The sequence below is a fragment of the Falco cherrug genome, chromosome 6 (genome assembly GCF_023634085.1).
Source record: "Falco cherrug isolate bFalChe1 chromosome 6, bFalChe1.pri, whole genome shotgun sequence".
In the NCBI taxonomy this organism is placed as follows: Eukaryota; Metazoa; Chordata; class Aves; order Falconiformes; family Falconidae; genus Falco; species Falco cherrug.
In genome coordinates, this window is record NC_073702.1 from 17,639,798 (window position 1) to 17,663,936 (window position 24,139).

Genomic DNA, 24,139 nt, shown 5'->3' on the forward strand with positions numbered 1-24,139 from the left:
TGCATGGGTCAGTAAGGCAGCCTGGCACTGGCAGGGCAGCAGGGCTGCCTTCGGGGGAGAGCAGAGCTCTGGGGGGGAGCTTCTCCCAAGAGGCTTGCACTGGGTTTCCTTCTCTAGTTTGATTTTTGTAGTCAGCTGCCTGTTTTCTGCTTCATTTGGGGGGTTTGATTTTGCGATGTTCTGCTCTGAACTCGAGCACGCTGAATACTGTTGCATTGTTTTCCTCCTAGTGTGCGTTTGCTTTTCTGGAAGCATTTGTTTTTTTAATTAAAAATCACAGTTTTGGTGTTTTGGAAGGATGGTTTTTTTGGCTTATTTTTTCCCTTTTTCTTTAATCTTGGTGTTTTTCATGACGTGACAAGTGTGAAAGCTTTCCTCCTTGTTACACATTCGTGTATGTCAAGTACAGAGTTTTTCTGTGTTTGTGTAATACATACATAAAAGGAATAGGGATAGTAAGCATCACTTACATATATTGACATTTTAATTGAATTGAAATTAGTAGTGACTGCATATTCTAACAAGATACATGGAAGTGGCTTTTTTTTAAACTTTTTTTTTTCTTTTGCTGATGTCATAGTAACGTTTCTCAAACTGTAAACTTTGTGGTAGGTAGTCAAAACTAGCTGAGGTTACCTTGGGAAAAAAGACACATTGTACACTTGTGGGCTGGAATATTAAATTCTCCAGCTGGGAAAACTTGTGTTCCTTTTAAAACAGCTACCCGTAATGGAACAGTTACAGGTCAAAATACTTCTGCATTTCTTTTATTTCTGAGATTTTCTGTTCTGTACATCTACCAAACCAGAGCTTCTACCTTATTAGGATAAACAGCTGATGTCAGAAATGCTGTCTTGCTAGGTGAAGGCTGTAAGGACATGTGTATCTAGCAAAAGGTTTTCATAATCTCCCAGAATTTTTTTTTTCTTCAGTGGCAGCTTTGCTCTTTAGTTTGTCTATTACTCCTCTTTCTTTGGGTCCTCAACTCAAATAAGAGTGTGGAGCTGCAAAGTGGAGAAAAAGCATACGCCAGAAGCTTGGAAGATCTTATGTGGCATAGAAAAGGCATTTAGGGAACAGCAGCTATTCTGGACAGAGCCAAATCTGTACAAATACGTACAAATGTAGTGTATGTATACTACACATACGACCTGAAGAACTCATTGCCACAGTGAACTGTGGCTGCAAGAGTTATAGGTGTGTTTAAAAAGAATAGAAAAAAAAACACCCAGAGAAAATATATATGACTCTTAAATGCAAAGATACGTATAAGCATGTAGAAAGTCTGAGTCACATAAGGGAGGAGTGTACCAAGGCTTTACAGGCTTTTGCTTGTCTTGTTTTTGTATTTGTTCATGAATACTCATTCCCCACTACTGTGAGGCACAGCTTACAGTGCTCGGTTTGGCCCAGGATGGACTCTTGTATGATCTCGTGCCGTTTTGAAAGACCTCCTCAGTATCACACCAGAGATTTGAAAGTCCATGAATAGGAACCTTCTGTGAATTTTATTTTATTATTTAATTACTTATGTTACCTTTGACCAATATGAAAACGGTATTTTTCAATGTAAAATAGAGGATCTGGTTCGGTCTTCTAGTGATGGCAGTAGCTGCAGAAGGCATCTTGTTTTGCTACCTGAGCTCATTGCTCATTCTCAGCCACGCTACAAATAGCTTGAGTCAATGAAACAGCTGCAGTTTTGTTGTACAGCATCTTAAGGGATCTTGCTATTTTAGGCTTGCACAGATGGTCCTGGTCCTAAAGCACGGCAGCTCCTGCTCCCGGGAGCTCTGGGACTGTGCACGGGCTCTGTAGCAGCTGTACTGGCTAGTGACTGTATGTAGTAGGTTTGTGGAGAGAACCGCTGCTGCAGCTCAAGAGTTAAGTCTCTAATATGGTTCGGTAGGATACATGTATATACTTCCCATCTATAAGTGGGATGCTGTCTTACCCTGAGTCTACACCTTTTTTTTTTTTTTTTTTGTTTGTTTTGTTTGTTTGTTTGTTTTGTTTCTTCTCATTTTTGTGGGCAATCATTGATGCAACTGCCACACTGGGGAACAAACTGCTGGCAGTGGCTGGGTCCCATATCTGGGTTAGCAGACATCTCTGTTTAATTTGTAGAGGATTAAGAGAGATGTCCTTCCTCTGACTGAAGCCGTAGCTTGGTTTTGTGTGTTGGGACAAGGGTGGTATGCAAGTCAAAAAGCATTTTGATTAAAAAAGCCAGCTTTTATATAGTAATACATTTTCTATTGCTAAATATTTCAATAATTAATTGGATTTTAGAGGCTATAAGTAGTGTTTTTATAGCTTTTAAAAGTTTGCCTTGATCTTTTTAGTACGTTTTAGGGAATGGTTGACTTCTAGGAAGTTACGTTTTTGTTAGCAGTGGTGCTGTTGTAGCAGTGGGGCTGTCACCCTGGAGGAACTTGCCTGGTGCTTCTGCTCAAGAAATTTTTTCATGATATGCTGTGATGTACTGCAAAAACATTTGTGTGTCGTTATTTTGACTAGACAGTTCAGAGCTTTTACAGGCTATTCTGTTTTTAAACTTTATTAGAATGCTAATTTTATAAAGCTCTCCATAAAAAATATAAAAATCTTCATCATTTGTAGAGCTGTTAAACCCTTTTCTTTTTCCTTTTTACCTCCAGATGAGCGGGACAAAGTACAAAAGAAGACCTTTACAAAATGGATAAATCAGCATCTCATGAAGGTCAGTTGATATTTCTGTGATGTCTGGATGACTGATTACTACAGCAGTGATTGTCTTTTACTAAATGTTTTATTTCAGGATTCAGCTGTATTACATATAATAAGAAAGATCTTAAATTGTGAGATTTATGCATGTCTTTGAAGAGTCATAGGGGAGTTGAAATGCTGCTGTCTGATATCCCAACGTGATCTATTTCAGTACTTGAATTTGAAATTAAAGTTAGTCAAAGTTTAATGGGCATGATTTCTTTCTACAAAGCTTATCTCTTTTTCTGGCATTAGTGTGTCATGGCTGTAGTACCACACGTAAGGCAAATGAAAAAAAACCAACCCAAAAAACCCCAGAAAAAAACCCCCAACAAACCGAACGTGTTGAGGATAGGGAAATGACCTTGAGAAGGAGAGCTCTGGATCATCCCATGGTATCGGTATGCTGTTCATTGATTAGAAATAGAGGCTTTCTAGGGATGAAAATCACATTTCAATATCTTTCTTTTGAATAGTGGTGAACTTTGCCTTAGGGACAGAACACATCATTTTAACAACTTGTACAGCTTTTAGTCAACAGAGAACTAAAAGCTGTGAGTTCACCTTCACTGCATGGCCCTTCAGTTCTAAATTTAATCTGCTGTTTCAGCACCAACTGTCTAGCCGAGACACTTCTCTGGAGAAACAGATTGTATAATTACTTAACTTGCTTTGAATTCTATTACACACACACACACACCCCCCCCCAACCCCCGGCCCTGTTGAATTAATGTAAAAGTCATATTAAATAAAAATGTATCTGCAAACTGTCAGAGTTGAGATTTAATTAATGAGTATAGTGTTCAGACACTGTTGAAAAAAATCTGCTTATATTAATTTTAGAAAAAATATGGTGTTTTTTTTAGGGGCCAGCTAGATTATCTCTCTGCTGCTTGTGGCTGCCTTTGTGGGTATCTGAGACATACTGGACAGTGAAGCAAACCAGAATTTCTTCAGGGATGTTTAAAATAAGCCTTTTTCTTCTTTTTTTTTTCTCCCCCCCCCCCCCCCCCCCCTCAGACCTTTAGGAAATACAGAATTCTGATTTCACATCTTTCAAAAATTTGAAACCTATGTAGCTCTTGGAAATGGCATGACATAGGGAGCTAACACAGCCCAGATGTGAAGTTGGTCCCGCTTTTGCCTTTACCGAAAGACCTGTCTTCTAGAGGGGTCTTTTGGCCCTTTCCATCAGCAGTGGTCCCGACATCAGCCTCAGTGCAGCATACAACCTTTCCATGGGCAGGGTTAGTGTGGAGTTGCCGAATGGCTTTTAAAATGGCTCATACCAGTAGGTTTTCCTTTGTGGATTTGCTAGACCCAAAGGAATCGTGCTGTGTAGAAACAGCTGCTCTGAGGACCCCTTCTATGTGAACACCCGCTCTCCGTAATCCTGAAATACCTGAGTGGCCCCATATCCTTGCAGAAGTCTTCTGCTTGCTAATGAGAGAAGACAAGAGGCTGCAGACCTGCAGCCTTTTCTCTCTGGGTTTTACCTCATATTTATGAAACATAAGAAATGTATCCACTGTCCAGTACTTTAGACAAATGAGATGTGAAGAAAAAAATCATACAGGAAGATTGCCAGTACTCTGGCAACAAAATGCAATCTCCAAATTAACAGTCGAGCATTTCTTCTTCTAATTGAGGGTAATCGTTACTGTGTTTGTTGAGGCTGCTAATCTTTTTATGTATTAAAGATGCATTTTAACGATACATTTTTAATTTTCTATGAGATGTGGAAAAGCCTATCTGAAGCTTTTTGGAGAGCAATCCTTTCATACATGTTAAAAACGATGCCTGTTTTTGCAGAAGAGCAGCGTACTGAAAATTATATTTCTATACGCCATTATTTTACACACTTCTAAAACATGCACAGTCATCATTGCCATACTGTCAACCTCTCAGGAGTAGCTTAAAAAAGATTTAGGCTCTAAACCTCTAAATAAATCAGGGTAAAGAGTTCACATTAAATCCTTTTGACTTGCTAGCCAAGGTCAATGGCCTTAGGCCTTCATCTTCAGATAGTTCTCAGTGTGAGTGATTGTCGAGGTAGATATAGATATCTATGTCTGTGTGTGTACTGCTGGCCTTGATTTTCACCTCAGATTGCTCACTTCAGAGTTCAAGTTAAGGATCAATAGCTTACACAAATATAGTTTGACTGTAGCTCTTCCATTAACTTGGAATTTGTGTAGCAGCTCAACTTTATCCTCTGGAAATACTTGGTGTGTAAGTAGTTGGTGATAGAGTTGTAAAATTTCTGTTCTTACAGCATTGTTTCTAGAACGGTGATTTGCATGGAGATCAAAATCAATCCTTCAAATGCTCTCTCTTAAGACACAAGGGCATATTTAGAAAATAGTATGTAATGGAGGGATTGCAGAAGAAGTAGCACCATAAGTAATGCATTTCTAGCAGAGTCACTAGACCTGTCCTGGTCTATGCATTAAGTTGAATTTGAATCCTAGCTTTCAGCTGCCTTGGATTTAATACAAATACATGCAACTCATATTTGTGCATTCACTGCCAATAGCTTGTTGCTGACAGAAGAAGATGGGAATTGGCTTATTTCAGGCATCTCAGTAGCTTTATTTGAGCTAGTTACCTAGACTTTTCTTGCAGGTAGCAGAGAGAACAGGCTCTTCTGGATGTCTACCCCTAAGCTGTCTACCTTAGGGGGAGATTAATTGCATCCTAAAAGTGCTTTTGCTCAACTGACTGAAAAAGGAGGTCCATGTGCTTTATCTGTCCCTGTGTAGGGTTTAACAAGAAGCAGAAAAGATGAAGATGATAATGGATATTAATGAGAGATGATGGAAAACACCAGACCATGCGTGTGGACAGGACCTTGCTATGGGCATAGGGATGGATTACACTTTTCTTTCCTTTTTTTTTTTTTTCCATCCTACTTACATTCTTTACTTTCTCTTTCCCCGTTTTTCTCTGTCCCTTGCTTTTTTTTGGTTTTATCTGTTTTTTCTGGTTTTCTCTTATCTTCTTGTCTTTTTTTACTTTTCCCCTGCTTCTTTAGTTCTTTTACTTGCTTATTTTAATTAATCTCCTGTTCTTTTGCAGTCCTTGGGAAAGTACCAGACTTTTATTCTTTTATAGCAGTACATTGAAAAGAGTGTTTTCTAGGTCAGCAGCACGATGCTTTTATGGGTTACTGTCATTCGTTGGGGGGATATAGGCATGGAAGCCTACTGTCATTCTTCTAATTAAATTCTGTATTTATGGGATTTTCTGAGTAACCACAAACAACAAGATGGCTGAGAAAGTCTTACCCTTCTGCCCTCCTTTGCCCATTTTTAGTTGCATTGGATTCAAAGCATGTAAATGCATAGGATATAAAACTCAGTGTTTAAGATTAGTCCCTTGTCAGTTCAGTTGACTAGTTAAGCATGTGTTTGTGTACTTTGCTAAACTAGCAATGTAGTCATTGTAGAAATATTTCCTGCAAATGATCTTGAGAGACATAGTTTTTGAGACAGGTACATAGTGTGTTGCTTGCAAAATTAGTCTCTTTAAGTTATCTTTGAATTCCACAGTTTGAGATCAAGTGGACCGTCACTTTTTTTTGAGTGCTGAAGTTTCTCTTTTGAATTGATAATAGGTTTTCTGAGGACTGATTAGAGCATTGCACTTGCTAGGGCTACTGTTTAATGTCTGGTGGTGAGGCTCCAGTTTAAATGTTATCTTTTACTTCTTGTTGACATATGAGCTGGAGAGGTGAGATACTGAACTTCAGACTTGCCTGCTGCTATGGTATGAGCTTCCAGGGAGAAACTCGCATGCTGGCATGAGAGACCTCTTCTCTTAACTTCTCTAAACCTGCTTCTACTTCCACCAAGTGTTTCACTTTGCTGCTGTCAAAATAGGTTGTTGTAAGTAACCCTTGATGTAACAAGAACAGGTAAATTTATGGAAGAAGGGGTTTCGTTCTGCTGTGGCGTTCACATGGTCCAAAACCACTCGAAAGAGAAATCCAACTTCCATGAAATCCCAGAAATTCTTCCTGATACTCCTTTGAATCCCAAACCCCAAAACCTAAGGAAAGAATGAGAGAAGTGTGAAATATAGGGGGAGGATGCGAGAAAAGTTGGAAGATAAAAATTTTGACGATGAAAAAGTAGTAAAAGCAGATAAATTCTTCTTTGTCAGTTTCTTTCTCAAACCAATTTAAAAGTATTTCTGTAGTGCCATATCTTAGTCTTGATAGATTAAATGGGATCTCTTGAAATACTTAAAAATTTCTTCGTCAGAAATTATGATGTACAGAAAATAAGACTAAAGGCAAAGCAACCAGAGACAGGTTAGATCTGTGCTCTGGTGGGAAGATATGATAAACATCCAGGTATCTTTCCTCCCAGGGAAAACATTTTCTTCCTTTCCATGGAAGAAAACATTGTCAAGGGTCTCTTTACTGACTTTCTAGCAGCAATATGGGACCCTGGGGTGCCTAAGCAGCTCCCTGGAGGGGGAGGGCTGTCCTGCCCATTGCGCTGGCAGGGAGCCCTGCCAACACCGTGGTGCCACCCACAGCGTGAATTGGCTTGGGACCCTTGGCTGACCAGACCTTGGTAGAAACATGTTAGTGACGGGAGCAAGGGGCAGCATCCCTGTGGAGTCATTAGCTGCTCCAAAAGTCACTTCTGAAGGTCTTACGAGCAAGAAAACTTTTATAAGTAGCAGGACAAAATGCTTTAAAAACTTGTTTTAAAGCCCCATGCTCAAAATCATGTACTGCGTTGCAGTGATGGCGCATTAGAGAGAGAGAGAGAGAACAGCTTTTGTTGTGTGAAGACTGAATAATTCAGAACAGAAACCTGAAGTTATTGATTCTTGTGCGTCCTTCAGGGAGCACATGGTTTGCAAATGGCCACTTAGGTCGATTGCCTTGTGAAATGTTCAGGTATGCCGGTAATGGCAGAGGGACAGCTCCTGATACAGCACAGTCATTCCCTTGCTGAAGGTTGTCCCTTTACTGACACTAGTGGTTATCGTCTTAGAGACAGCGCTACTCTGCAGTATCTTTTTTATTTTAGCCATTCCATTAATCTGTCATTTAAAATTCCCTATTTCTTCCTCTTGCAGAAATTAACACTTTTTAGCTTTTACATTTATATTTATTTAAAGAGATGAGGCACTAATGGTAGTGACAGTTTAAAAAAAGTCTCAATTTAACACCTTTCATTTTTGAAACATAGTTGGAAAAAACAGTGGGTTTTTTAGGTTTTTTTCCCCCTCCTCCCTGCTGTGTTAAGGAAAGTAAGACTATGTTTGCTTGCTGTGCTAGTGCATCTCAATGAGTCTATGTTAATTCTGACAGCTGCTGCAAACTGGGTTGGGAGCAGATCCTGTAAAAGCCCACATCCAACATGACACGCAGCTTGCATTAGGCATTGGGTGCAGCTGAAGTATCACTATTTCCTTCTCTATTTTGTTTTTCAGTTGTTCCGTAAGACCTACTGTCTGTTTGGTAGACAGAAGAATATTTCAGCTTTTATCCTAAAAATTTTTGCTGTTGTGTGTTCAGGACTATTCTAAAAGGTCTTAAAAGTGTTTTTTTTCATTGAGACATGGTCTTTCGGAAAAACAGAGAAAAATCATTCTTGAAGAAGATCATTAGTTAATGGTGTAAGGAATACTTGTTTTTGTTTTATCCCTGGAAATATGCACAATTATAGTTTATGCACACTTGCATGCAAGTTTTTAAAAAATCTTGTACTTAAACAGCACAGCATCTTTCATCTGCTGAGTATAATCTGTAGCTGTTTGCAAAGCAGATCAGCAAGGAAACGCAGGACTCTGGTGTTTAATCAAAGTTTAGATGAGGGAGGAAGGTAACCAGGAGACGGTGAGAAAAAGTAGTGACAGAATGCCAGAAGTTAAAGCTGAAAAAGAGGAGGAAATTGTGCAAAGCTTTAAAGGCTAATGATAAACTGCATCACAAAAGTCTCTCTGCAAGCAAGTAAATAAATAAATCTGAGTCAATAAAAGCTGTGCCACAGACTTCAAGTTTATTTGATCCTCTTCAATGCGTTCAGATTTCATGACTAATTGGGAGCAGGAAAGAGAGTAATTGAAGAGAGTAAATTAAATATGCATGAAATAGATGATAGCTCGAGCCCGTTGATATTTTTATGGCATGCAATGCTATTGAACCAGTTGAGTGTATGCTTTTGTGATCCCTTTTATTGTGGTGGTTTGATTTTTTGAAATTGTTTTATAGACATGCTCATATATGAAAAAATGAGTGTAAGGAGAATTAGGTCTACTGTGAGATTACTGTGTCATGAAATAGAACCACTAGAATCAGTATGTCCCCTATGGTGGACTGATACATTAATGTATTAATTAATTCTCTTTCTGCGGGTTCATTGTTTGCAGTTAGCTCTCAGCATAGATTTTATTTAATATTATTTATTCCTTAGAGATTGCAAGAGATAAAATTATACCATTTGCAATTAAGTGTTGGCTTATTAATTGTTAATTATTCATGGAATTATTTTTTATCTGTATACTTTTGATGTATCTGTACTTAATAATCATTTATATATCAGTTTAGAAATGCTATGGCTTAATGGAACTCCCATGGGACCAGTGTAACTGTGCCATTGCCTACAGTGGGAGTAGTATTTGTCCCAGTACATGGACTCCAGACAGTGAGCAACTTCAAACATTCAGTCATAAATATTACCTAAATATTTCGTTCTACAGCAATATTTTGTATAATTTGGAAAGCTAGGCTTGCCCTGAGGTAACATAGATGTGTGACTGCGTGAGGACCTAAAAGAAGGCATCAGAGTAAACATGTTTTTCCTATAAAGAAGCATGTTTTATCTGTTAAAGGCATTTGTGATGCTTTGAATGGGGAAGTGTAAAGATAGTACATAATGTTTGAAATCCTCCTGTACCTAGAGTATCTTGACTTTAATCAGAAAAACATTCTGCCTGCCAACCTTGCATTTTACCTGCTTTAGGCACATGTAGAGTGTATTGCCTTTGGTCAGAGTTACTGTATCCCTGTAGTTTTAAGCTGTGAAAGCCAGATTTATTGGCAGAGTTTGATGTTATTAGCAGGACATTTGCATACTTTTAAACAATTTATGCCTGATAAGCTACATTTGGCAGCACATAGTACAGGTCTGGAAAGGTGAGGGGAAGTTGGAAGCATGAAGGGTGAAGAAAACTGGGTGGGCTGTATAACAGAAATACCATGGTGTGTGTCTGGGCAAAGATAGAACAGAAGGGGACGGTGGTTGCTGTTGATTCAAGACGTTGAACTGGAACAAGGAAGTCAACAGTAGATTTTTGGTCACTAACTAGCCTTGGAAGACAGGACTGTGTAGCAATGGGGAAAAATCACGTATCCTCATAACTGACAGGAGGAGCAGATGTGGAGGTCTGCATTTGGACACCCACAAAAATGCCTTCAGTAGCCCATGCAAGAGAGAGAGACATTTCTGTGGTGCAGCTCAGCTTGTCCCCAAGCAGGTGTGCAAAGCAAGTGAGGCCATACTTGCTGTTCTGTTCCCTGCCTGCTGCAGGAGTTGAGGTGGCTGCCTCTGGTGTGGACATGCATCTAAGTGCCAGCCAGAGAGGCCGTCAGCCTGTCAGATTGAGAAAGTAGCTAGCAAAGCTGCTAGTTAGCTGGGTCTCGACTGATTGGGAGGGACTGCTTCAAAGTTTAAAAAGGGAAGGTAACTTAACAGCAAGTGATTACTTTCAAAGGTGAGCCTGGGATTTTGCAAAGAGAGGAGTGAGAAGTAGAAAGAGGACAATGAACTTCTAAGCAGCAGAACTGGGGAAAGCAATAGGTAGGGTCTCCTGGGGAAGTAATCCAAGAGAGGGAGAAATGCAGGAGACCTGGCAGTCATTGAAGGTGTTTGTGTTGGAGGCACAAAGGCAGGCTGCAGACAGGCAGGACAGATAAGAGGCATGGTATAGAATATACTGCTGCTTTTAAAAGATGTGTGAAGTACAACAGAGCCATACAAGAAGTGGAAATAAGGGCAGCAGAACTAAAGATTTGTATAAAGGAGTTGGCCAAGCATGGTGGGGTAAACTCAGACAAGTAAAAGGTCCAGAAGCGTCCACAGGAGAAAGGTTCTGTAATTATGTCAGAAGATGAAGAAGAAGCAAGTATGGATGTATTACCAAGGAAGATAAATGAGAAATAGTATTGAATGGTGTAGATAAGTCTGAATTACTCCGACCTCTTCAGTCTACAAAATACTGACTTGGCAAAACATGTTTTAAGACTATGAGGGTGAAATTCAAATAAGGCGAGAGTTGATCAAAGAATATTCAGCTGAGTTATGTGCTGTCTGGTTGCAGAGCTTTATTCACCCGATAGTTAGGAATTAATTGAAGTGATTTATAACATTGTATCATTCTGTAAGATTTCAGAGAGGACGGGGGACTCCTAGGAGTCTGCAGTTACAGTAAGCATAATACCTCTCTCCCCAGCAGAAGTTACAGAAGTTACTCTCCCAGCAGGGGAGTTGCAGACCTTGCAGAGTAACTTCTTTCCTTGGGAAGACCATGGGACATCTAGGCTTTGAAAACAGGTGGACAAAGGGGAAGTGGTGTACATGGTGTATCTACGTTTTCTGACATGCCGCCACATTTAGTTTCATTAGCAGATTACTGTCACAAAATTTGAACAAAAGGATCCCAGATAGAGTTTGCTTTGATATCGGCATCAGTAACAGCTGCAACTGCAGCTAGTCCTGGCTGCCATCCCATGCTGCATCATCATCATCTGGCTCTGGGAGGCTACACCCATGAGCAAGGGCCCATCTTCCTTCCATCCAGAGATGGCATTCACGTGCCTGCTGCCCTTGCTGTGTTGCATCCTCAAGGGAGGATTCAAGCTCTGTCACTTCATCCTTGTAGTGAAGCCCCTGTTTCTGTAATGCTGTGCTTTTCTCTGGTTCAGGCCTTTTGTCATGTTGTCAGCAAGAAGTGTCACCCTTGCTCTGCCCCGAATGTTACAGGGTCTGTTGCCTGCAGTGGGCTGCATTGGCCTAAGCCCGGGGAGCTCCAAGAACTACAGATGAGCTCTGCACCCTGCTTGTGGGCCAGCATGGTGCTTAGGGGACAAGCTTGTAATTCTGCCTTTTCGTAGACACACCAGCGTGCTTGTGGGCACGTGGCTGTGAAACTCCACCTGGCTGTGCAACTCCTGATCTTTGTGACAAGCAGAGGTTTGTAGCTGTCTGTAATAAAGCAGTAAGAAGGTACATTTTTTTGGAAGATCAAGGACAGGTGGTGATAATTTGAGTTTGTTTAGTTTGAAACAGAGAAGACTGAAGGGAGACGTGATAGCATGTCCTCAGTCTGTAAAAGGTGGTTATGCAGAAGCTGGTGAGCAAGTGTTTTCTGAAGTCAGGCTGTAAGGGGAGGGACGACAAAAAATTCAGTTTGATTTACAGAAGATTATTTAGTCTGAAGATTAGCAAGGAAAAATCCCCCTCTCCAAAAAGCAAGTAAACATAGTAACACACTGAAATATATGTATTACATGTTACGTTTCCTTCACTGGAATTTTTAAAAATAAATTAAGAGAAGCATCTCTGGCGTGTTCTAGGCAAACTCAGTCTTCTCCATTGCACTGGGTTGGATGAAGTGATCAGTCCTTTTTAGCCTTACAGTTGTATTATTCTGTGACAGCCTTGTAAGGCCCAGCCTTATCTGGCAAAATAATATTCAACTTTTAAGTCTTAGAGCCTGATCACTATGAAGTTTTTTACCAAAGCTTGTATTTTCATGAAATTACTGGTTTCAGTCTGCATCAATCCTACAGTTCCAGTGAGAATGTCCTGTTTCAGCGGGCTACAGTGTAAAGTGAAGCTTAGTGATATTTGCTTTGTATTTTTCATTAATCTGTATTTATGCCTTTGTAAATAAAATATTTTTAAAAGGGGACAGAATAAACGTCACGAGTGAGGCTTTAGGCAAGTTGTGAGTCACACTTCAAGTATCAGTAATACGTGCTGAAGATGTATCTCATAACAGCTAAAAACTGTGACAGAGGTGTCAAGAGGGTTTTATAATGCTTTTTTTAGGGTTTTTTGGTTGGCTGGTTTGTTTTTTGTTTTGTTTGGTTTTGTTTTTCTAAGATTTATAAGTATCTTCAGTCTTATACAAAAAAACACCTGAACAAAGAGTAACGCAGTGAGGAGAAATTATAAAAGGTTACTGAAGTGCAGAAGAGGGAAGAGAGACGGACATGCTGTGCTTTAAAATCGCAACTGGTGCAAGAAGTGTTAATGGGCTGAGAGCATGTATGTAGTCACTTGGGACCTCGCATAACATATGCCATCTGTGGGCATCTGTCCCTTGTGCTCACTGGGAACTGCCTGCAGAGTGAAGGTTGATTTGATGAAGCAGATAAGTAAAGGTGGCTGGACATTTCTGTAACTTTAATATTTTAGGATTTTAAATGGTAGCAATAATGGAATAATGTCCATGTTATGTTAGTAGATACCCATTTCTGCTGAGCTTGTGAATTAACGCAACATGGGCTCCGCTCAGATGGATTTTCTGATCTCAGTATGCAGAGTTTTATAAGCAGCCAACCGAGGCTGTGCGAGTGATAAAAAGTGAGGGTAGTGCTGTGATAATGAAGAGGAATAAGCAGAATGAGACCCATGGGGGTATTTTGAGGTATTTGGTTGGAGAGAACCTTTCAGCCCATTCTTCAAAAATATTTGATGTGTGAGGTGGAGTGGAGACGAGATTTATTTGTCTGTAGGAGGTAGAAAGAAGGATTTTTGACATTTAGGACATTTGGTTACATTTGTTCTGTTACAATAATGTTGTTTCAGATATCGGGCAACTACTGAAATCCACAAAAGGACTCATGGATGTGCATGTTTATGTCCTACTGCTATATACGTAGGATTATGCACCTGCTTCCATACTTGCTGATTTGGGGATTAGGAGAACATTGGAATGCATTTCGTGAAACTAAGTATACGAAGATAAGAAGCAAAATGTAACGGCAAGATTTAGCAATGGCCTGATTTTATTTTATTTTATTTTATTTTATTTTTAATTGAGCAACAGTATATTTACCTTCAAGCCATACAGGTATCTTTTCTTAATAATTATTAAAAGTTATGCAGAGACGTGAAATAATTGAAGGCTGGGGGCAAAATGCAAAATAGAGTATGCAAAAGGAATGGGTTAATCAGATGATCGAGTTGTCTGGAGGAAATGTGAAGGTTAAGGTAAAAGAAAAAAATTTAGAAAATTTGACTGATCTAGGCTTTTAGTTACAAGGACAGGGCTTTGGAGGGGTGGAACGTAAAATGGGTGTTAAAATCGCGAAGTTCTCATGCTACTGAAGTGTTGAGCATTGGCCAGATGAGAAAGTAAAGTATGAAGCCAAGAATGCAATGAAGGATGAATCTTCAGTTAGAAAACATCTGTTATAAAGACAGATCAGAGGTGTTGAGCTCGCTCTGTACAAGAGACTTGTTTAAATGTGACTTAGTATGAGTATTTGAAATCATAAAGGAATTTAATGAAATGGAGTAGCATTAGCTGTGTCTGTGATTTTGGAGAATTAATATCCAGGAACAAAGTCAAATAGCTAGAAAACCACCCCTGAGTGTGAAATAAAGAACTACTTCTTTTCAGTGAACTCCAAGAAATGTTTCCTGCAGAGTGGAGTATCAGACTGGCGAGCAAAAGAGAAGAGTGAAAGTGAGTTTTGGAGCAGTGAACCTAAAGCTGGATTTGCCAAACGTTGCTTGCGAGCGAACAGGCACACACAAGAGCCTGGGCACACGTTTCTCCCCTCGTGCCATCTCTCCATCAGCCCTGGCTGTGGGCCCGCACTGATGGGCCCGGAGAAGCAAACTGGTGTCCTGGGTTTCCAGGCTGGAGCATGCGGAGGCGAGTGAACAGCACCATCTGCATGCAGCCCAGCACTTGGGCTGCCTGCCCTCTGCGCCTGTCCCCTGGCAGAGCTGCGCCTGCACGGCACTGGCGCAGGGTTACCCAGTGATTAAATTCTGCCAAAACTCGTGTGCTTGTTTATTTTACAGAATGGGTGAAGCTTCTTATAGGATTCAGTACAAAACAAGGATGGTGACCAGGGTGTGTATTTGGAGGGTTGTTTGGGTTTTTTTGCCCCAGAAAAAAAAAACCTGGTTTAAAGTAAGGAGATTGAAGAACATGAGAGACTCAACGGGAGGATGTCAGTCTGCACATAACTGCTTCGGCTCCCTGATCTCTTGGCATGACATCAGGTTGGCCATGGACCACAGCTCAGCACCTGGCTGTGCTGAGCAGCCCGTTGGGATGGAAATTACCCAAGGTGGAGTGGCCCAGCAGCGCATCGCACAACACTTGTGTGCTTTACATGGGGGAATCTATAAGAAGTCTGTAAAGCAAAATAAATAGTCTTGAAGATGTTTGAAGAAGCAGCCCTGCTTGGCAGATCAGTCATGGGAATATTTTAACAGATCTGATATTTTAACAATTAGATGCTGCATGGATCTTGTTACAAATTGCTGAGAATTTTAAGAGCATTTCTCTTAAATCATGCTGCATGTGTTAGCACAGTAAACCTTTATTTTTGTACATAAATACAACTTCCTGTATTGTGGGGAGTTTATTCTTTACTCATGCCATATGTTTATTTGTTATCGTGCAGTTAGAACTGCCATGATAACACCTTATTTTTTTCAAAGGCGAAGGACTAAAACATACAGATTTTCAAAACTTACAGAAAACTTCCTCATGGGTAGCACTTTTAATACAACTTGTCCTTTAAGAGCAAGCTTCAGTACATTTTTAGGAAGCTGAAATATTAGGGAAACTCACTGGGATGTCAGGACCTCATGCAGTGGCCACAGCAGTTTTTCAGTGGTCTGAATGCTGATGGCATTTTCTGTGAACCGGTGTAATTATGAGCTCTTTACTATCTGTGTGTATTATCCTGGAGGAAAGCATTTTACTGTAGCTGAAGTGAATAGAAGTCTTAAGGGACCTTTTTTTCCATGGGCATTGGATCAGATTCTTAAAGAATAAATTTGAAGTTTACGGTGAAACTCACAGTGGCCTTGTGCCAGCTGTCATTTGGACTTACCAGTGACCTCAGTAGTAATTAAGGCCTGACTCTTTTTTTTCCCAAACACACCCTTTACAGTTCTAACTTTTGAGCCTTATCCCATTTTCCTTTGGAAAAGCAGTAAAGCTTTATGTCTGTGCCCAGCATTTAATTAACGTCGTTTCCAGAAACGAGGAAAGCAGTACTTGAAAAGACTTTCCCAGGCTATGTGGTCTGAAAAGCCCCTGTTGGATCCGTAATGTTATAATTCTTGATAACGCCTGGGGATGGCACTGACTTTTGTAAAGGACTGTTAGCTGAACTTCGGTTTTTCAGATTAAACGTGATTCAGATTTGATCTGAATTTTGCCTGTTCTGCAAACTGTAAGAAAAGGGTCTAATTTGGTGTGTTCTCATAATGATCAGTTCAGCTTAATTATAATGTAGATAAGGACACTCCTGATGTTTTAAGATACTTGATTACAGTAGTCTGCTTTCCTTACCCTGTAAAAATGGATAATCTTGTAAGTGTTTGAGCACAAAACTGCTTTGTTTCCAAGCCCTACAGCCTGCCAGGGCTATGGCAGTTGCTTCGCCTCCCCTGGGGAGTTCCTGGAGGCCTCCGGTATATGGGAGTTACTTGTAGTTATTCCTGCCTGATCTGATCACGTTCTCTCCCCTGCCTCTTTTGTCTAGACTCTGGATTCTGCAGCACATTAATGTTTGTTTCTGCTCCTTCCTACACTCTTCAGTCAAGAATGTAGTCCCTTGCGTTTTAGGTGCTAGTCTGGAGCGTGCTGTACCTTGACACAAATGTCTGTTGAGGTCTCTTTACACGTATGCTAGGTGCGCACCCACTGTACACACGGAAAGGACCACAACCCTGTTTTCCTGCCACTTTTACTTCTGAATAGAAAACCAGGTGTGATTCTTCTGTGTTTTCATAGAATCATCATAGAATCACAGAATAGTTTGGGTTGGACGAGACCTTAGAAGTCATTTGGTGTAGCTCCCCTGCAGTAAGCAGGGACGTCTTCAACTAGGTGAAGCTGCTCAGAGCCCTGTCCAGCCTGACCTTCAATGTTTCCAGGGATGGGGCATCTACCACCTCTCTGGGCAGCCTGTGCCAATGTTTCACCACCTTCACTGTGAAAAATTTTGTCTTTATATCTAGTCTAAAACTGTCCTCTTTTTGTTTAAAACCAGTACCCCTCACCCTATGGCAACAGTCCCTACTGAAAAATAGAGCTATAGCAGTGTGAGAGAGAGAGAGTGACCGACCTTCTTACTGTACTTGAACCTGTGCATCTTCTGTCAATCCTTTTCTAAGACCAAGCTGCTTTTGCTTGCAGAAGCAGAAGGGACAGTCCTTCCCCTTTTAGCCATACAACCATAAGCAGCCTGTGGCTTTATTATATAAAACTATAGATTTTTTTCCAGTATGAGCATGACACAGCTAATAATGTCAGGGAAAAAAAAATACAAGAAACAGGCTTGCGGTAGGAGATGGCTTGTTTTTTGCTATGACCCATGACAAAAATAGAGATAGCTATGTGCAGGTTCAGTTCCTGAAGCATGGGAATCTAGGGCTGCTGGAGATGTGTAAGGGTATTCAGGACAGACATCTGTGGGGACTGGCCAGTAGGACTTGGGCAAACCTTAGTCCTTCTGGAGGAGCAAGTGGAGGCCAAGTGGCATACCCGCTGAACATAGACAGAAAACAGCCTTCCAGGTGCGCACCCAGGCAGCTGAATCATGCCTTCGTTCCCTGTTGGTGGAAACGAGAACCAGGCAGACGGAAGGCAGTGGTGACAGATTTGCTGCAACACCAGCCGACAGAGGAGGAAGCCAAGCAAGGCAGGCCAGGGACTTTAACTGGCGAAGCAGAACCATACATGAGGTTGAAACCGATAGCAACTTGATGGTAAGGACAACCAGATGTGTCAGCTGAACGGCATGATAAAACTATGCAAGTTATGTGGGGTATTAGATTGCAAGCTTTCGGAGGCAGCAGCCATCTTCACGGTCTTCATTTGTAAGCGTCTCACATGCTGGAGTCCGGGGGCAAGATTGCAGCTCTGTGACTGCTGCAGTTTTAAAAGCTGTTTTTTACTAGTGGTAGTGCAGGTTCCCCAAGGCACTAGACTGCAAAGCTTAAGCTTACTGGAGAAGTATGATATGAAAATATCTCATGCTTATATGAAAGGGGAGGGAGCTTTCCTTACCACAAACATCATAGTATACATGCCAGAAGATGAAAATCAGAAGATGAATCACTTTTGAAACAGTGCCTTCAATTCTCCCCGTCTCCCTTTGATGAAGCCGTTTTGCTTTTCTTGTTTAAATTTTGTTAGATGCCCCTCAGCCACTCAGTATCTCCCCCGTCTTTCTTAAAGAACTTCTCATGTCCAAGTTATCAAATCTGCTGCACTCACGTGGGTATACTGCAGAAAGTTGCCTGAGGCAGCATGTAACCTACTTCGCATGTGGACCTTACAAAAATGTAGGGCTAACAGTTCTGTGATTTTCTTATTGAAAAACCACAGGAACTGTTCTGAAATGCCATGGGGCTCAGCAGATCCCAGAGATACTTCCAGGGACACCCATCTGCATCTAGTACTTGTGGTATTACGTGTTCTGAATGTGGCAGCAAACCAGCAATGAAATAGTAATATTTATTTCTTGTGAGTTGAAGATCTAAGAATTCATTCTATATGTTGAGAGACAAGACTTGACCAAGTGATAAAGAGAGATGATTTTGCCAGCTTTTCATTAAGTGGCAATGTAGGAAATATCGAGAAGCACAAGATGCTCTGTTTAAAAGAAGTGATCTGCTGCTTTGAGTGAACATGCTTGCTGTACCTCAGTTGCCCAAATGCATCTTTTTAGGTGCACATCTGCTGCTCAGAGTATTGGAAGAAATTCCTTAAGATCTTGCCGTGTATCAGCATACCAGCATAGTGTCCTAAATAATTAGTTCTCACAGTAATTGTCAGCCAAAGGCAGAACTGAGACAGACGTCTAAGGTGTACTGCTGGTTCTTCTGTTTTGACAGCTCTGTGCCACTCTTCATACACAGTATGAGTTCATCTCTGAGGCGTCCGTGATTTCTAGAAAGATAAGTTGGGGAAGATGGTTCTCTTTGTAATGCTTTGGAAACATCAGAGTATAAGAAACAAACAGAAGGTCAACAAATGTGTGTTGCGAGAGACAGACCAGCCAAATAACAAAATTCTTCTGCATATAATGGAAAATAAAAGCAGATGGATAACAAACAGCAGTATTTTCTCATCCCACAATTCAGATACCTGCATGTTGGGCAACTCCCAAGAGTTCTACCTTGGAATGAATGCGGGTGTTGACTTGGTGCTGCACAGATAGTTCTTCAGCTGTGCTGGTGCAGTTTCTTTTAGATGTACACCCCCTTCGTCTGTGCTTAACCTGGTGTCCTTCCATGCCTCTGGCCACCAGCCTGCACTGTGGATCTATCGGCTCTGGCTTGGGATTCTGCTTTTTCAAGGGGAGTGGAGAGTGGCACGTCCTGGCTGGCAGGGCAGAGAGAGGTGGGGAACCCTCTCACAGGGTTTTCTTGTGAAGTAAACTTGCCTGCTTTTGTTGGAAAGAGTTGAGCACTTGCTTTGGTGTAGTGCTTTGAATAGAAAAATAAAGCCATAATTGTTTTGGGTGAAAAAGACCTTCGTGCTTATCGTCTTTTAAGCATTTAGCATAATGAAATTTCATAGCAGGAGAACATCTGTTCTGTTTCTTTGTTCAGCTTAACAGTACTTCAGTATTACCAGTGAATTTTTCTCTTGGAACTTTTCTTTTAAATGAATTGCTTACAGGATTATTTTTTTTTAAAATTGCAACTAATATTAAAGCTATATTATTTTGTGTACATGTGTGAGTGTGTAAAGCTATGTAGAAGAGGACCGGTATATAACTTGATTGCATACGCAGAGTCTGTATAAACATTTTGGAAAATACTGTCAATTGTAATTCCTTATGGACCAGTCTTCTAGCTGACTTGTTCTGGCTAGTCTTCAGCACGAGCGTAAATATTATTCTCATTTATATTATTCTCAGTTTAGATGATGGTCTTTGTGAAAAGAGATTGCAGGGTGATTTTGTGTTTAAAAGTAAGAAAACCTGAACTAAAAAGCATTTATGAAGCTGATCACCAGCGTGGAAACAGTTATGTGTTCAACAGGACGGATGTAGAAATTCCCCCAAAGGTCAGGTAGATAGAACCGTTGTGTAAAGTCGAAGATCTGTGTCAATTCCTGCTGTCTTTGTCATACACACAGAAATGCTGGCAGTCAGAGGAGTCTCCCATACGTTGCGCATCAGAATTACAGTTCACCTCTGGCAGGGGTGATTACTTTAAAGAAATTTCTGATGTTGTGTTTTATCCTCTGTAAGCTTAGGAAGTTTCTGATCTGGTGCCTTAGTGGGAATGCCAGGGAACCACCAGTATGAGATTGTAGCAGGAAAGCCCTCAACCTCTGCCCTGGCTGGCAATGTCAAAAATGTCTGCTTCCGAGAAATGAGGTCCTTTGTTTCACGTTTAAAGAGCAGCTGTCTGAAACTGGTATATTATTTATTTCAGATAAACTAATGCGAAGGAACAGGAACTTGGGAAATGTCTCTCCACAGGCCGGCTTTGTTGTGCCTGTCCGAAAAGTTAGGGCTTTTGGCTGTCTCTCTTGGCATTACATCTGCTCCCCTGCTCATGGTTCACCTCAGAGGGCCTGCTGGCCTTTCTCAGCCTGGTTTAGTCGAGTGAGCTCTGCTGGCCAAGACTGACCATGCGTTAGCGGGGGGACGGCAGGAGGGGATGGGCTGGGTTGGTGGCTGCTGGTGGTAGGGTAGGCAGCACCGACCTCTGCCAGGCGCAGCCGCTGGGAAGGGCTGTGTGTGTCCTGCCTTCACTAGATCAATCTAATCTCTTATTTCTTCGGTATGGTGTGTAGGGTGGATGCATGAGCCATTGGGAAAACTCACTGAATACTGGGAAATCTGAGGTGACAAAACATGTTGTTAATTGGTAGAGGGTATGCTTTGATTAGTAACAACTGCATTAAGTGCAGTTGCATTGCTATTGCAAACTTGAAAGTGCATTAACTTTTGGCTGGACTCCAGGGAACACGCATGCAGAGGATAACATATATGTTGTGTGTATTTTTGTACATTCATTGCATCTAACCAGTGTCTGTTAGTGGTCATTATTTAGGTCCAAATAGGTGGGTATCTGGTATCATTTGAGTTGTCAGATGCTGATTTTTTCATTACAATAGGCATTCATTACCTATAACTTCATACTGATTTCCTTTTCAGTAAAGTGAAATAAAATGTAATGGAACTGTGTGAGTGGAAGCATAGATGTGTATTTTGCCTGTTACAATTAATTTGGGTTTGTAAATTTGTCATGGAAGTGAATAAATTTGAAAAGCCATGCTGAGGTATATCTGAGGTTTATTTGCTTATTAAAAGTTATGCGTTAATACATTGAGTGTGAATTCTCAGGTGTAAATGGGGATCCTCTATTTAATTTTTGCATTTATTTGTGCAGGTTCGAAAGCACGTGAATGACCTATATGAAGACCTAAGAGATGGACATAACTTGATCTCACTTTTAGAAGTCCTTTCCGGAGACACCTTGGTAAGATTTTAGATCAGAATGCAGTGGTTCTGGTTTGTTATATATACATTTGCTCTGTTTGTTAACTGTGTATTGACTGCTGGAGGTTTCTTTTATATTTTCCATAATCTGTGACTCGATACCAAGGACACAAGTTATATTTCTGTTGGTAAAATATTCCACTGTGAATTCCATGGGGGAATGCAACCTGTTCTCTTCATTTCTTGTGGTCAGTGAGACTTCCTTTCTTAATAGGGTAATGCGCTATTTTTTCTGTTCTTCCCTTTTCTTTACAATTTTTCTTTTAACAAGTATTGGATGCTTAATATCCCTTCGCATTAAAGGGAGTAACTTACAAATAGCAAGGATTTAATGTCCCTGAAATTGTCTAACACGCTCCTCAGGTGTCATTTCCTTTCTTTGTGAGCATTACTTCCCTTGCTTGGTATTTGTTCTCTTCATTATGTTCTTCTTTTCATGCTCTTCTTTTCATTTGTGGTCTGTCTTGTGTTTTTGCTGTCCTGTCTCCTGTCTGTTATATTCATTAGCCAAGAGAGCGAGATTTTTTGAAGACCTTACGGTTGGTGAGTTCAACAGAAGCATGCGCAAATGAACAGCATGAGGATGTGGAGGATGAGGATAAGGGGGTAGGTGCCGACCCCCATAACTGTACTAATGTAGTGTTTGAAGTGTGGTGTCTGCTAATGTAAATTCTTAGTTTGGTGTGCTGCGGTAGTGTGTTGTAGAAAGGAATAAAGAACTCACGTTGGTAAACCAGGATACATACGTTTATGATGGAGGTATGGTAAAGACAAATTTTTATTCAGCCTTTTTGTGAACAGCTAAAACGCAGATGTTCAAGATTTCTGCTTGTTTTCTTTCGCTAAACTGTACAAATGGTGCAAATATGTACTGGACAGCATTGTGAAGATGTTATAAAATAATCTTTTAATAATAAATAGGGGAATACCATAATTCCATTAAACCAAGTTTGGTTTTTTTTTTTACTTGCAAACAGTATTGTCCCTATACAAGTCATTTAGACAAAGGCTTGAAGGCTCTTAGTGAAGTCAATGGCAACAAATTGATTTGTCTTAATTACAAACACCAGTCTACTGCACCCACAGTGTATTTGAGATAATATTGGATGATACTTTGAAATGAAGTAATTCAGATGTGTAGATCTATTTGCCAGAATTTATCAAATGTAATAGTTATTTTGTCAAAGCAGAGATTAAGTGACAGCACTGTGTAGTGGCTCCTAAGTATATGGACTGTATGCAGGGTTTATCTTTCTCACAACAAATGCCGAATTACTGTTTCACTGTACGTTAACCATCCAGAAGGGAAATATCTACTTATAAAGTATAAAATGCTGAGTGCTTGTTAGTGCAAGTGAGCCGTTTCATGCCTTTGTAGACCTTGCATTATCAGTGTTTGCTAAAGCAACTTGCTGTCATAGGGCCAGAGCGCCTGCTTGGCTCCCTGCGTGTTGCGTTGCAGTTGTGATTTCAGTAGAATTTGTGTGGGTTTTTGGTGGGCGTAACATAACTCAAAATGCTGCATTTTAGCTGTACATTTTAAAAAAAATACTTCCCCTCTGGGATGCCATACCTAACTATATAGTTTGGGATTTATTATACCCACTTTGTTGTGGAAAACCAAGTTCCAGGTCTGCAGTCCTTTGTTCCATCCAGGGAAGCTGCTTGGTAGCAAGGGCTGCAGGGCTTGATCCTGGGCTATCAGTGTGAAAAACAAGGGGCTAAATAGAAGTTTCTGTAACAGAAATGAAAAATTCTTTGTGTTTTAGTTTATGCTTCTTATTCAACTCCATTTTCTCATGTTTCCTTTTGGCAAGCATCTGATACTCCACAGGGGGAAAAAAAAGGCAGTTGAGGAAAGCTTGGGCTTATCTGTGTGTTTCGCGGTGATTGTCTGAGGAAATACTCATATTCATGGCTGATCCCTAGCAATTGTAGTCCGCTTCAGTTTATTGCTGTGAAAGTTTGTGAAAAATCTGAAATAAGGAAGAAGAATAGAAGGATTTGAATATGATGATGATGATATAAATTTAACTGCTTTCCCATTGCTGATCAGCTAAGTAAAGTATGCTTTTTCTGTGTGATTCTTCTTCTTGGTGATTTTACACTAACTGCATGCAGTTTTGCCGCGTTTTCATTAACATACCACTCATGCTTATTTTACAGTTTCTTCTTGTTAGTTTTGACTTTGCTTTGAGAAGAGTGACTTAGATTTTTTCATGCTTTATAAAGTTCTACCCAAGTCAAGAGTTTACACTTATGCTCTGGGGCTGTATATGTTGTATTATTCTGTTTGGAGGAAGGTATTATCTTTATTAAATGCTTTAAACAAATATGTATCTGTCATAATGATTATGCAGTCATACCATAAAGAAGCAACATTATATCATAAAGTTGCATACAGAGGTAAGCTTTTCCATCACAGATTTTACCAGAGCAACATAAACATCCATGACATTACTTATATTTTACTTTGCTTAATATACTGTAAATCTTTTATAGTAATATATTGTGGTTTAGTTTCTGTGGGTAGATTCATGTAGAGCCTTTTGTAGCCCTCTTGGCCATAATAGTACTCGACAGAGAAACAGCTATCAGCCTGCATGGATCAAAGTTGCAGTGTGCTTGCCATCCACT

The 24,139-nt window shown here is 40.4% G+C and overlaps 1 protein-coding gene across 9 annotated transcripts in view; it reads left to right on the top strand.

The window, feature by feature from the left end:
• The window catches only part of DST (dystonin), a 303,406-nt gene that overhangs the window by 91,841 nt on the left and 187,426 nt on the right, over nucleotides 1–24,139 (top strand). For 5 of the 9 annotated variants that reach the window (XM_055714789.1, XM_055714790.1, XM_055714793.1 and 2 more), the window contains 2 exons: nucleotides 2,661–2,722; nucleotides 21,393–21,482. In XM_055714789.1, the coding sequence (XP_055570764.1) occupies nucleotides 2,661–2,722; nucleotides 21,393–21,482 (152 nt within the window). Of the gene's footprint in view, nucleotides 1–2,660; nucleotides 2,723–21,392; nucleotides 21,483–22,009; nucleotides 22,109–24,139 lie in introns of all 9 variants that reach the window. The other 4 variants (XM_055714785.1, XM_055714788.1, XM_055714794.1 and 1 more) reach the window with 1 other exon arrangement.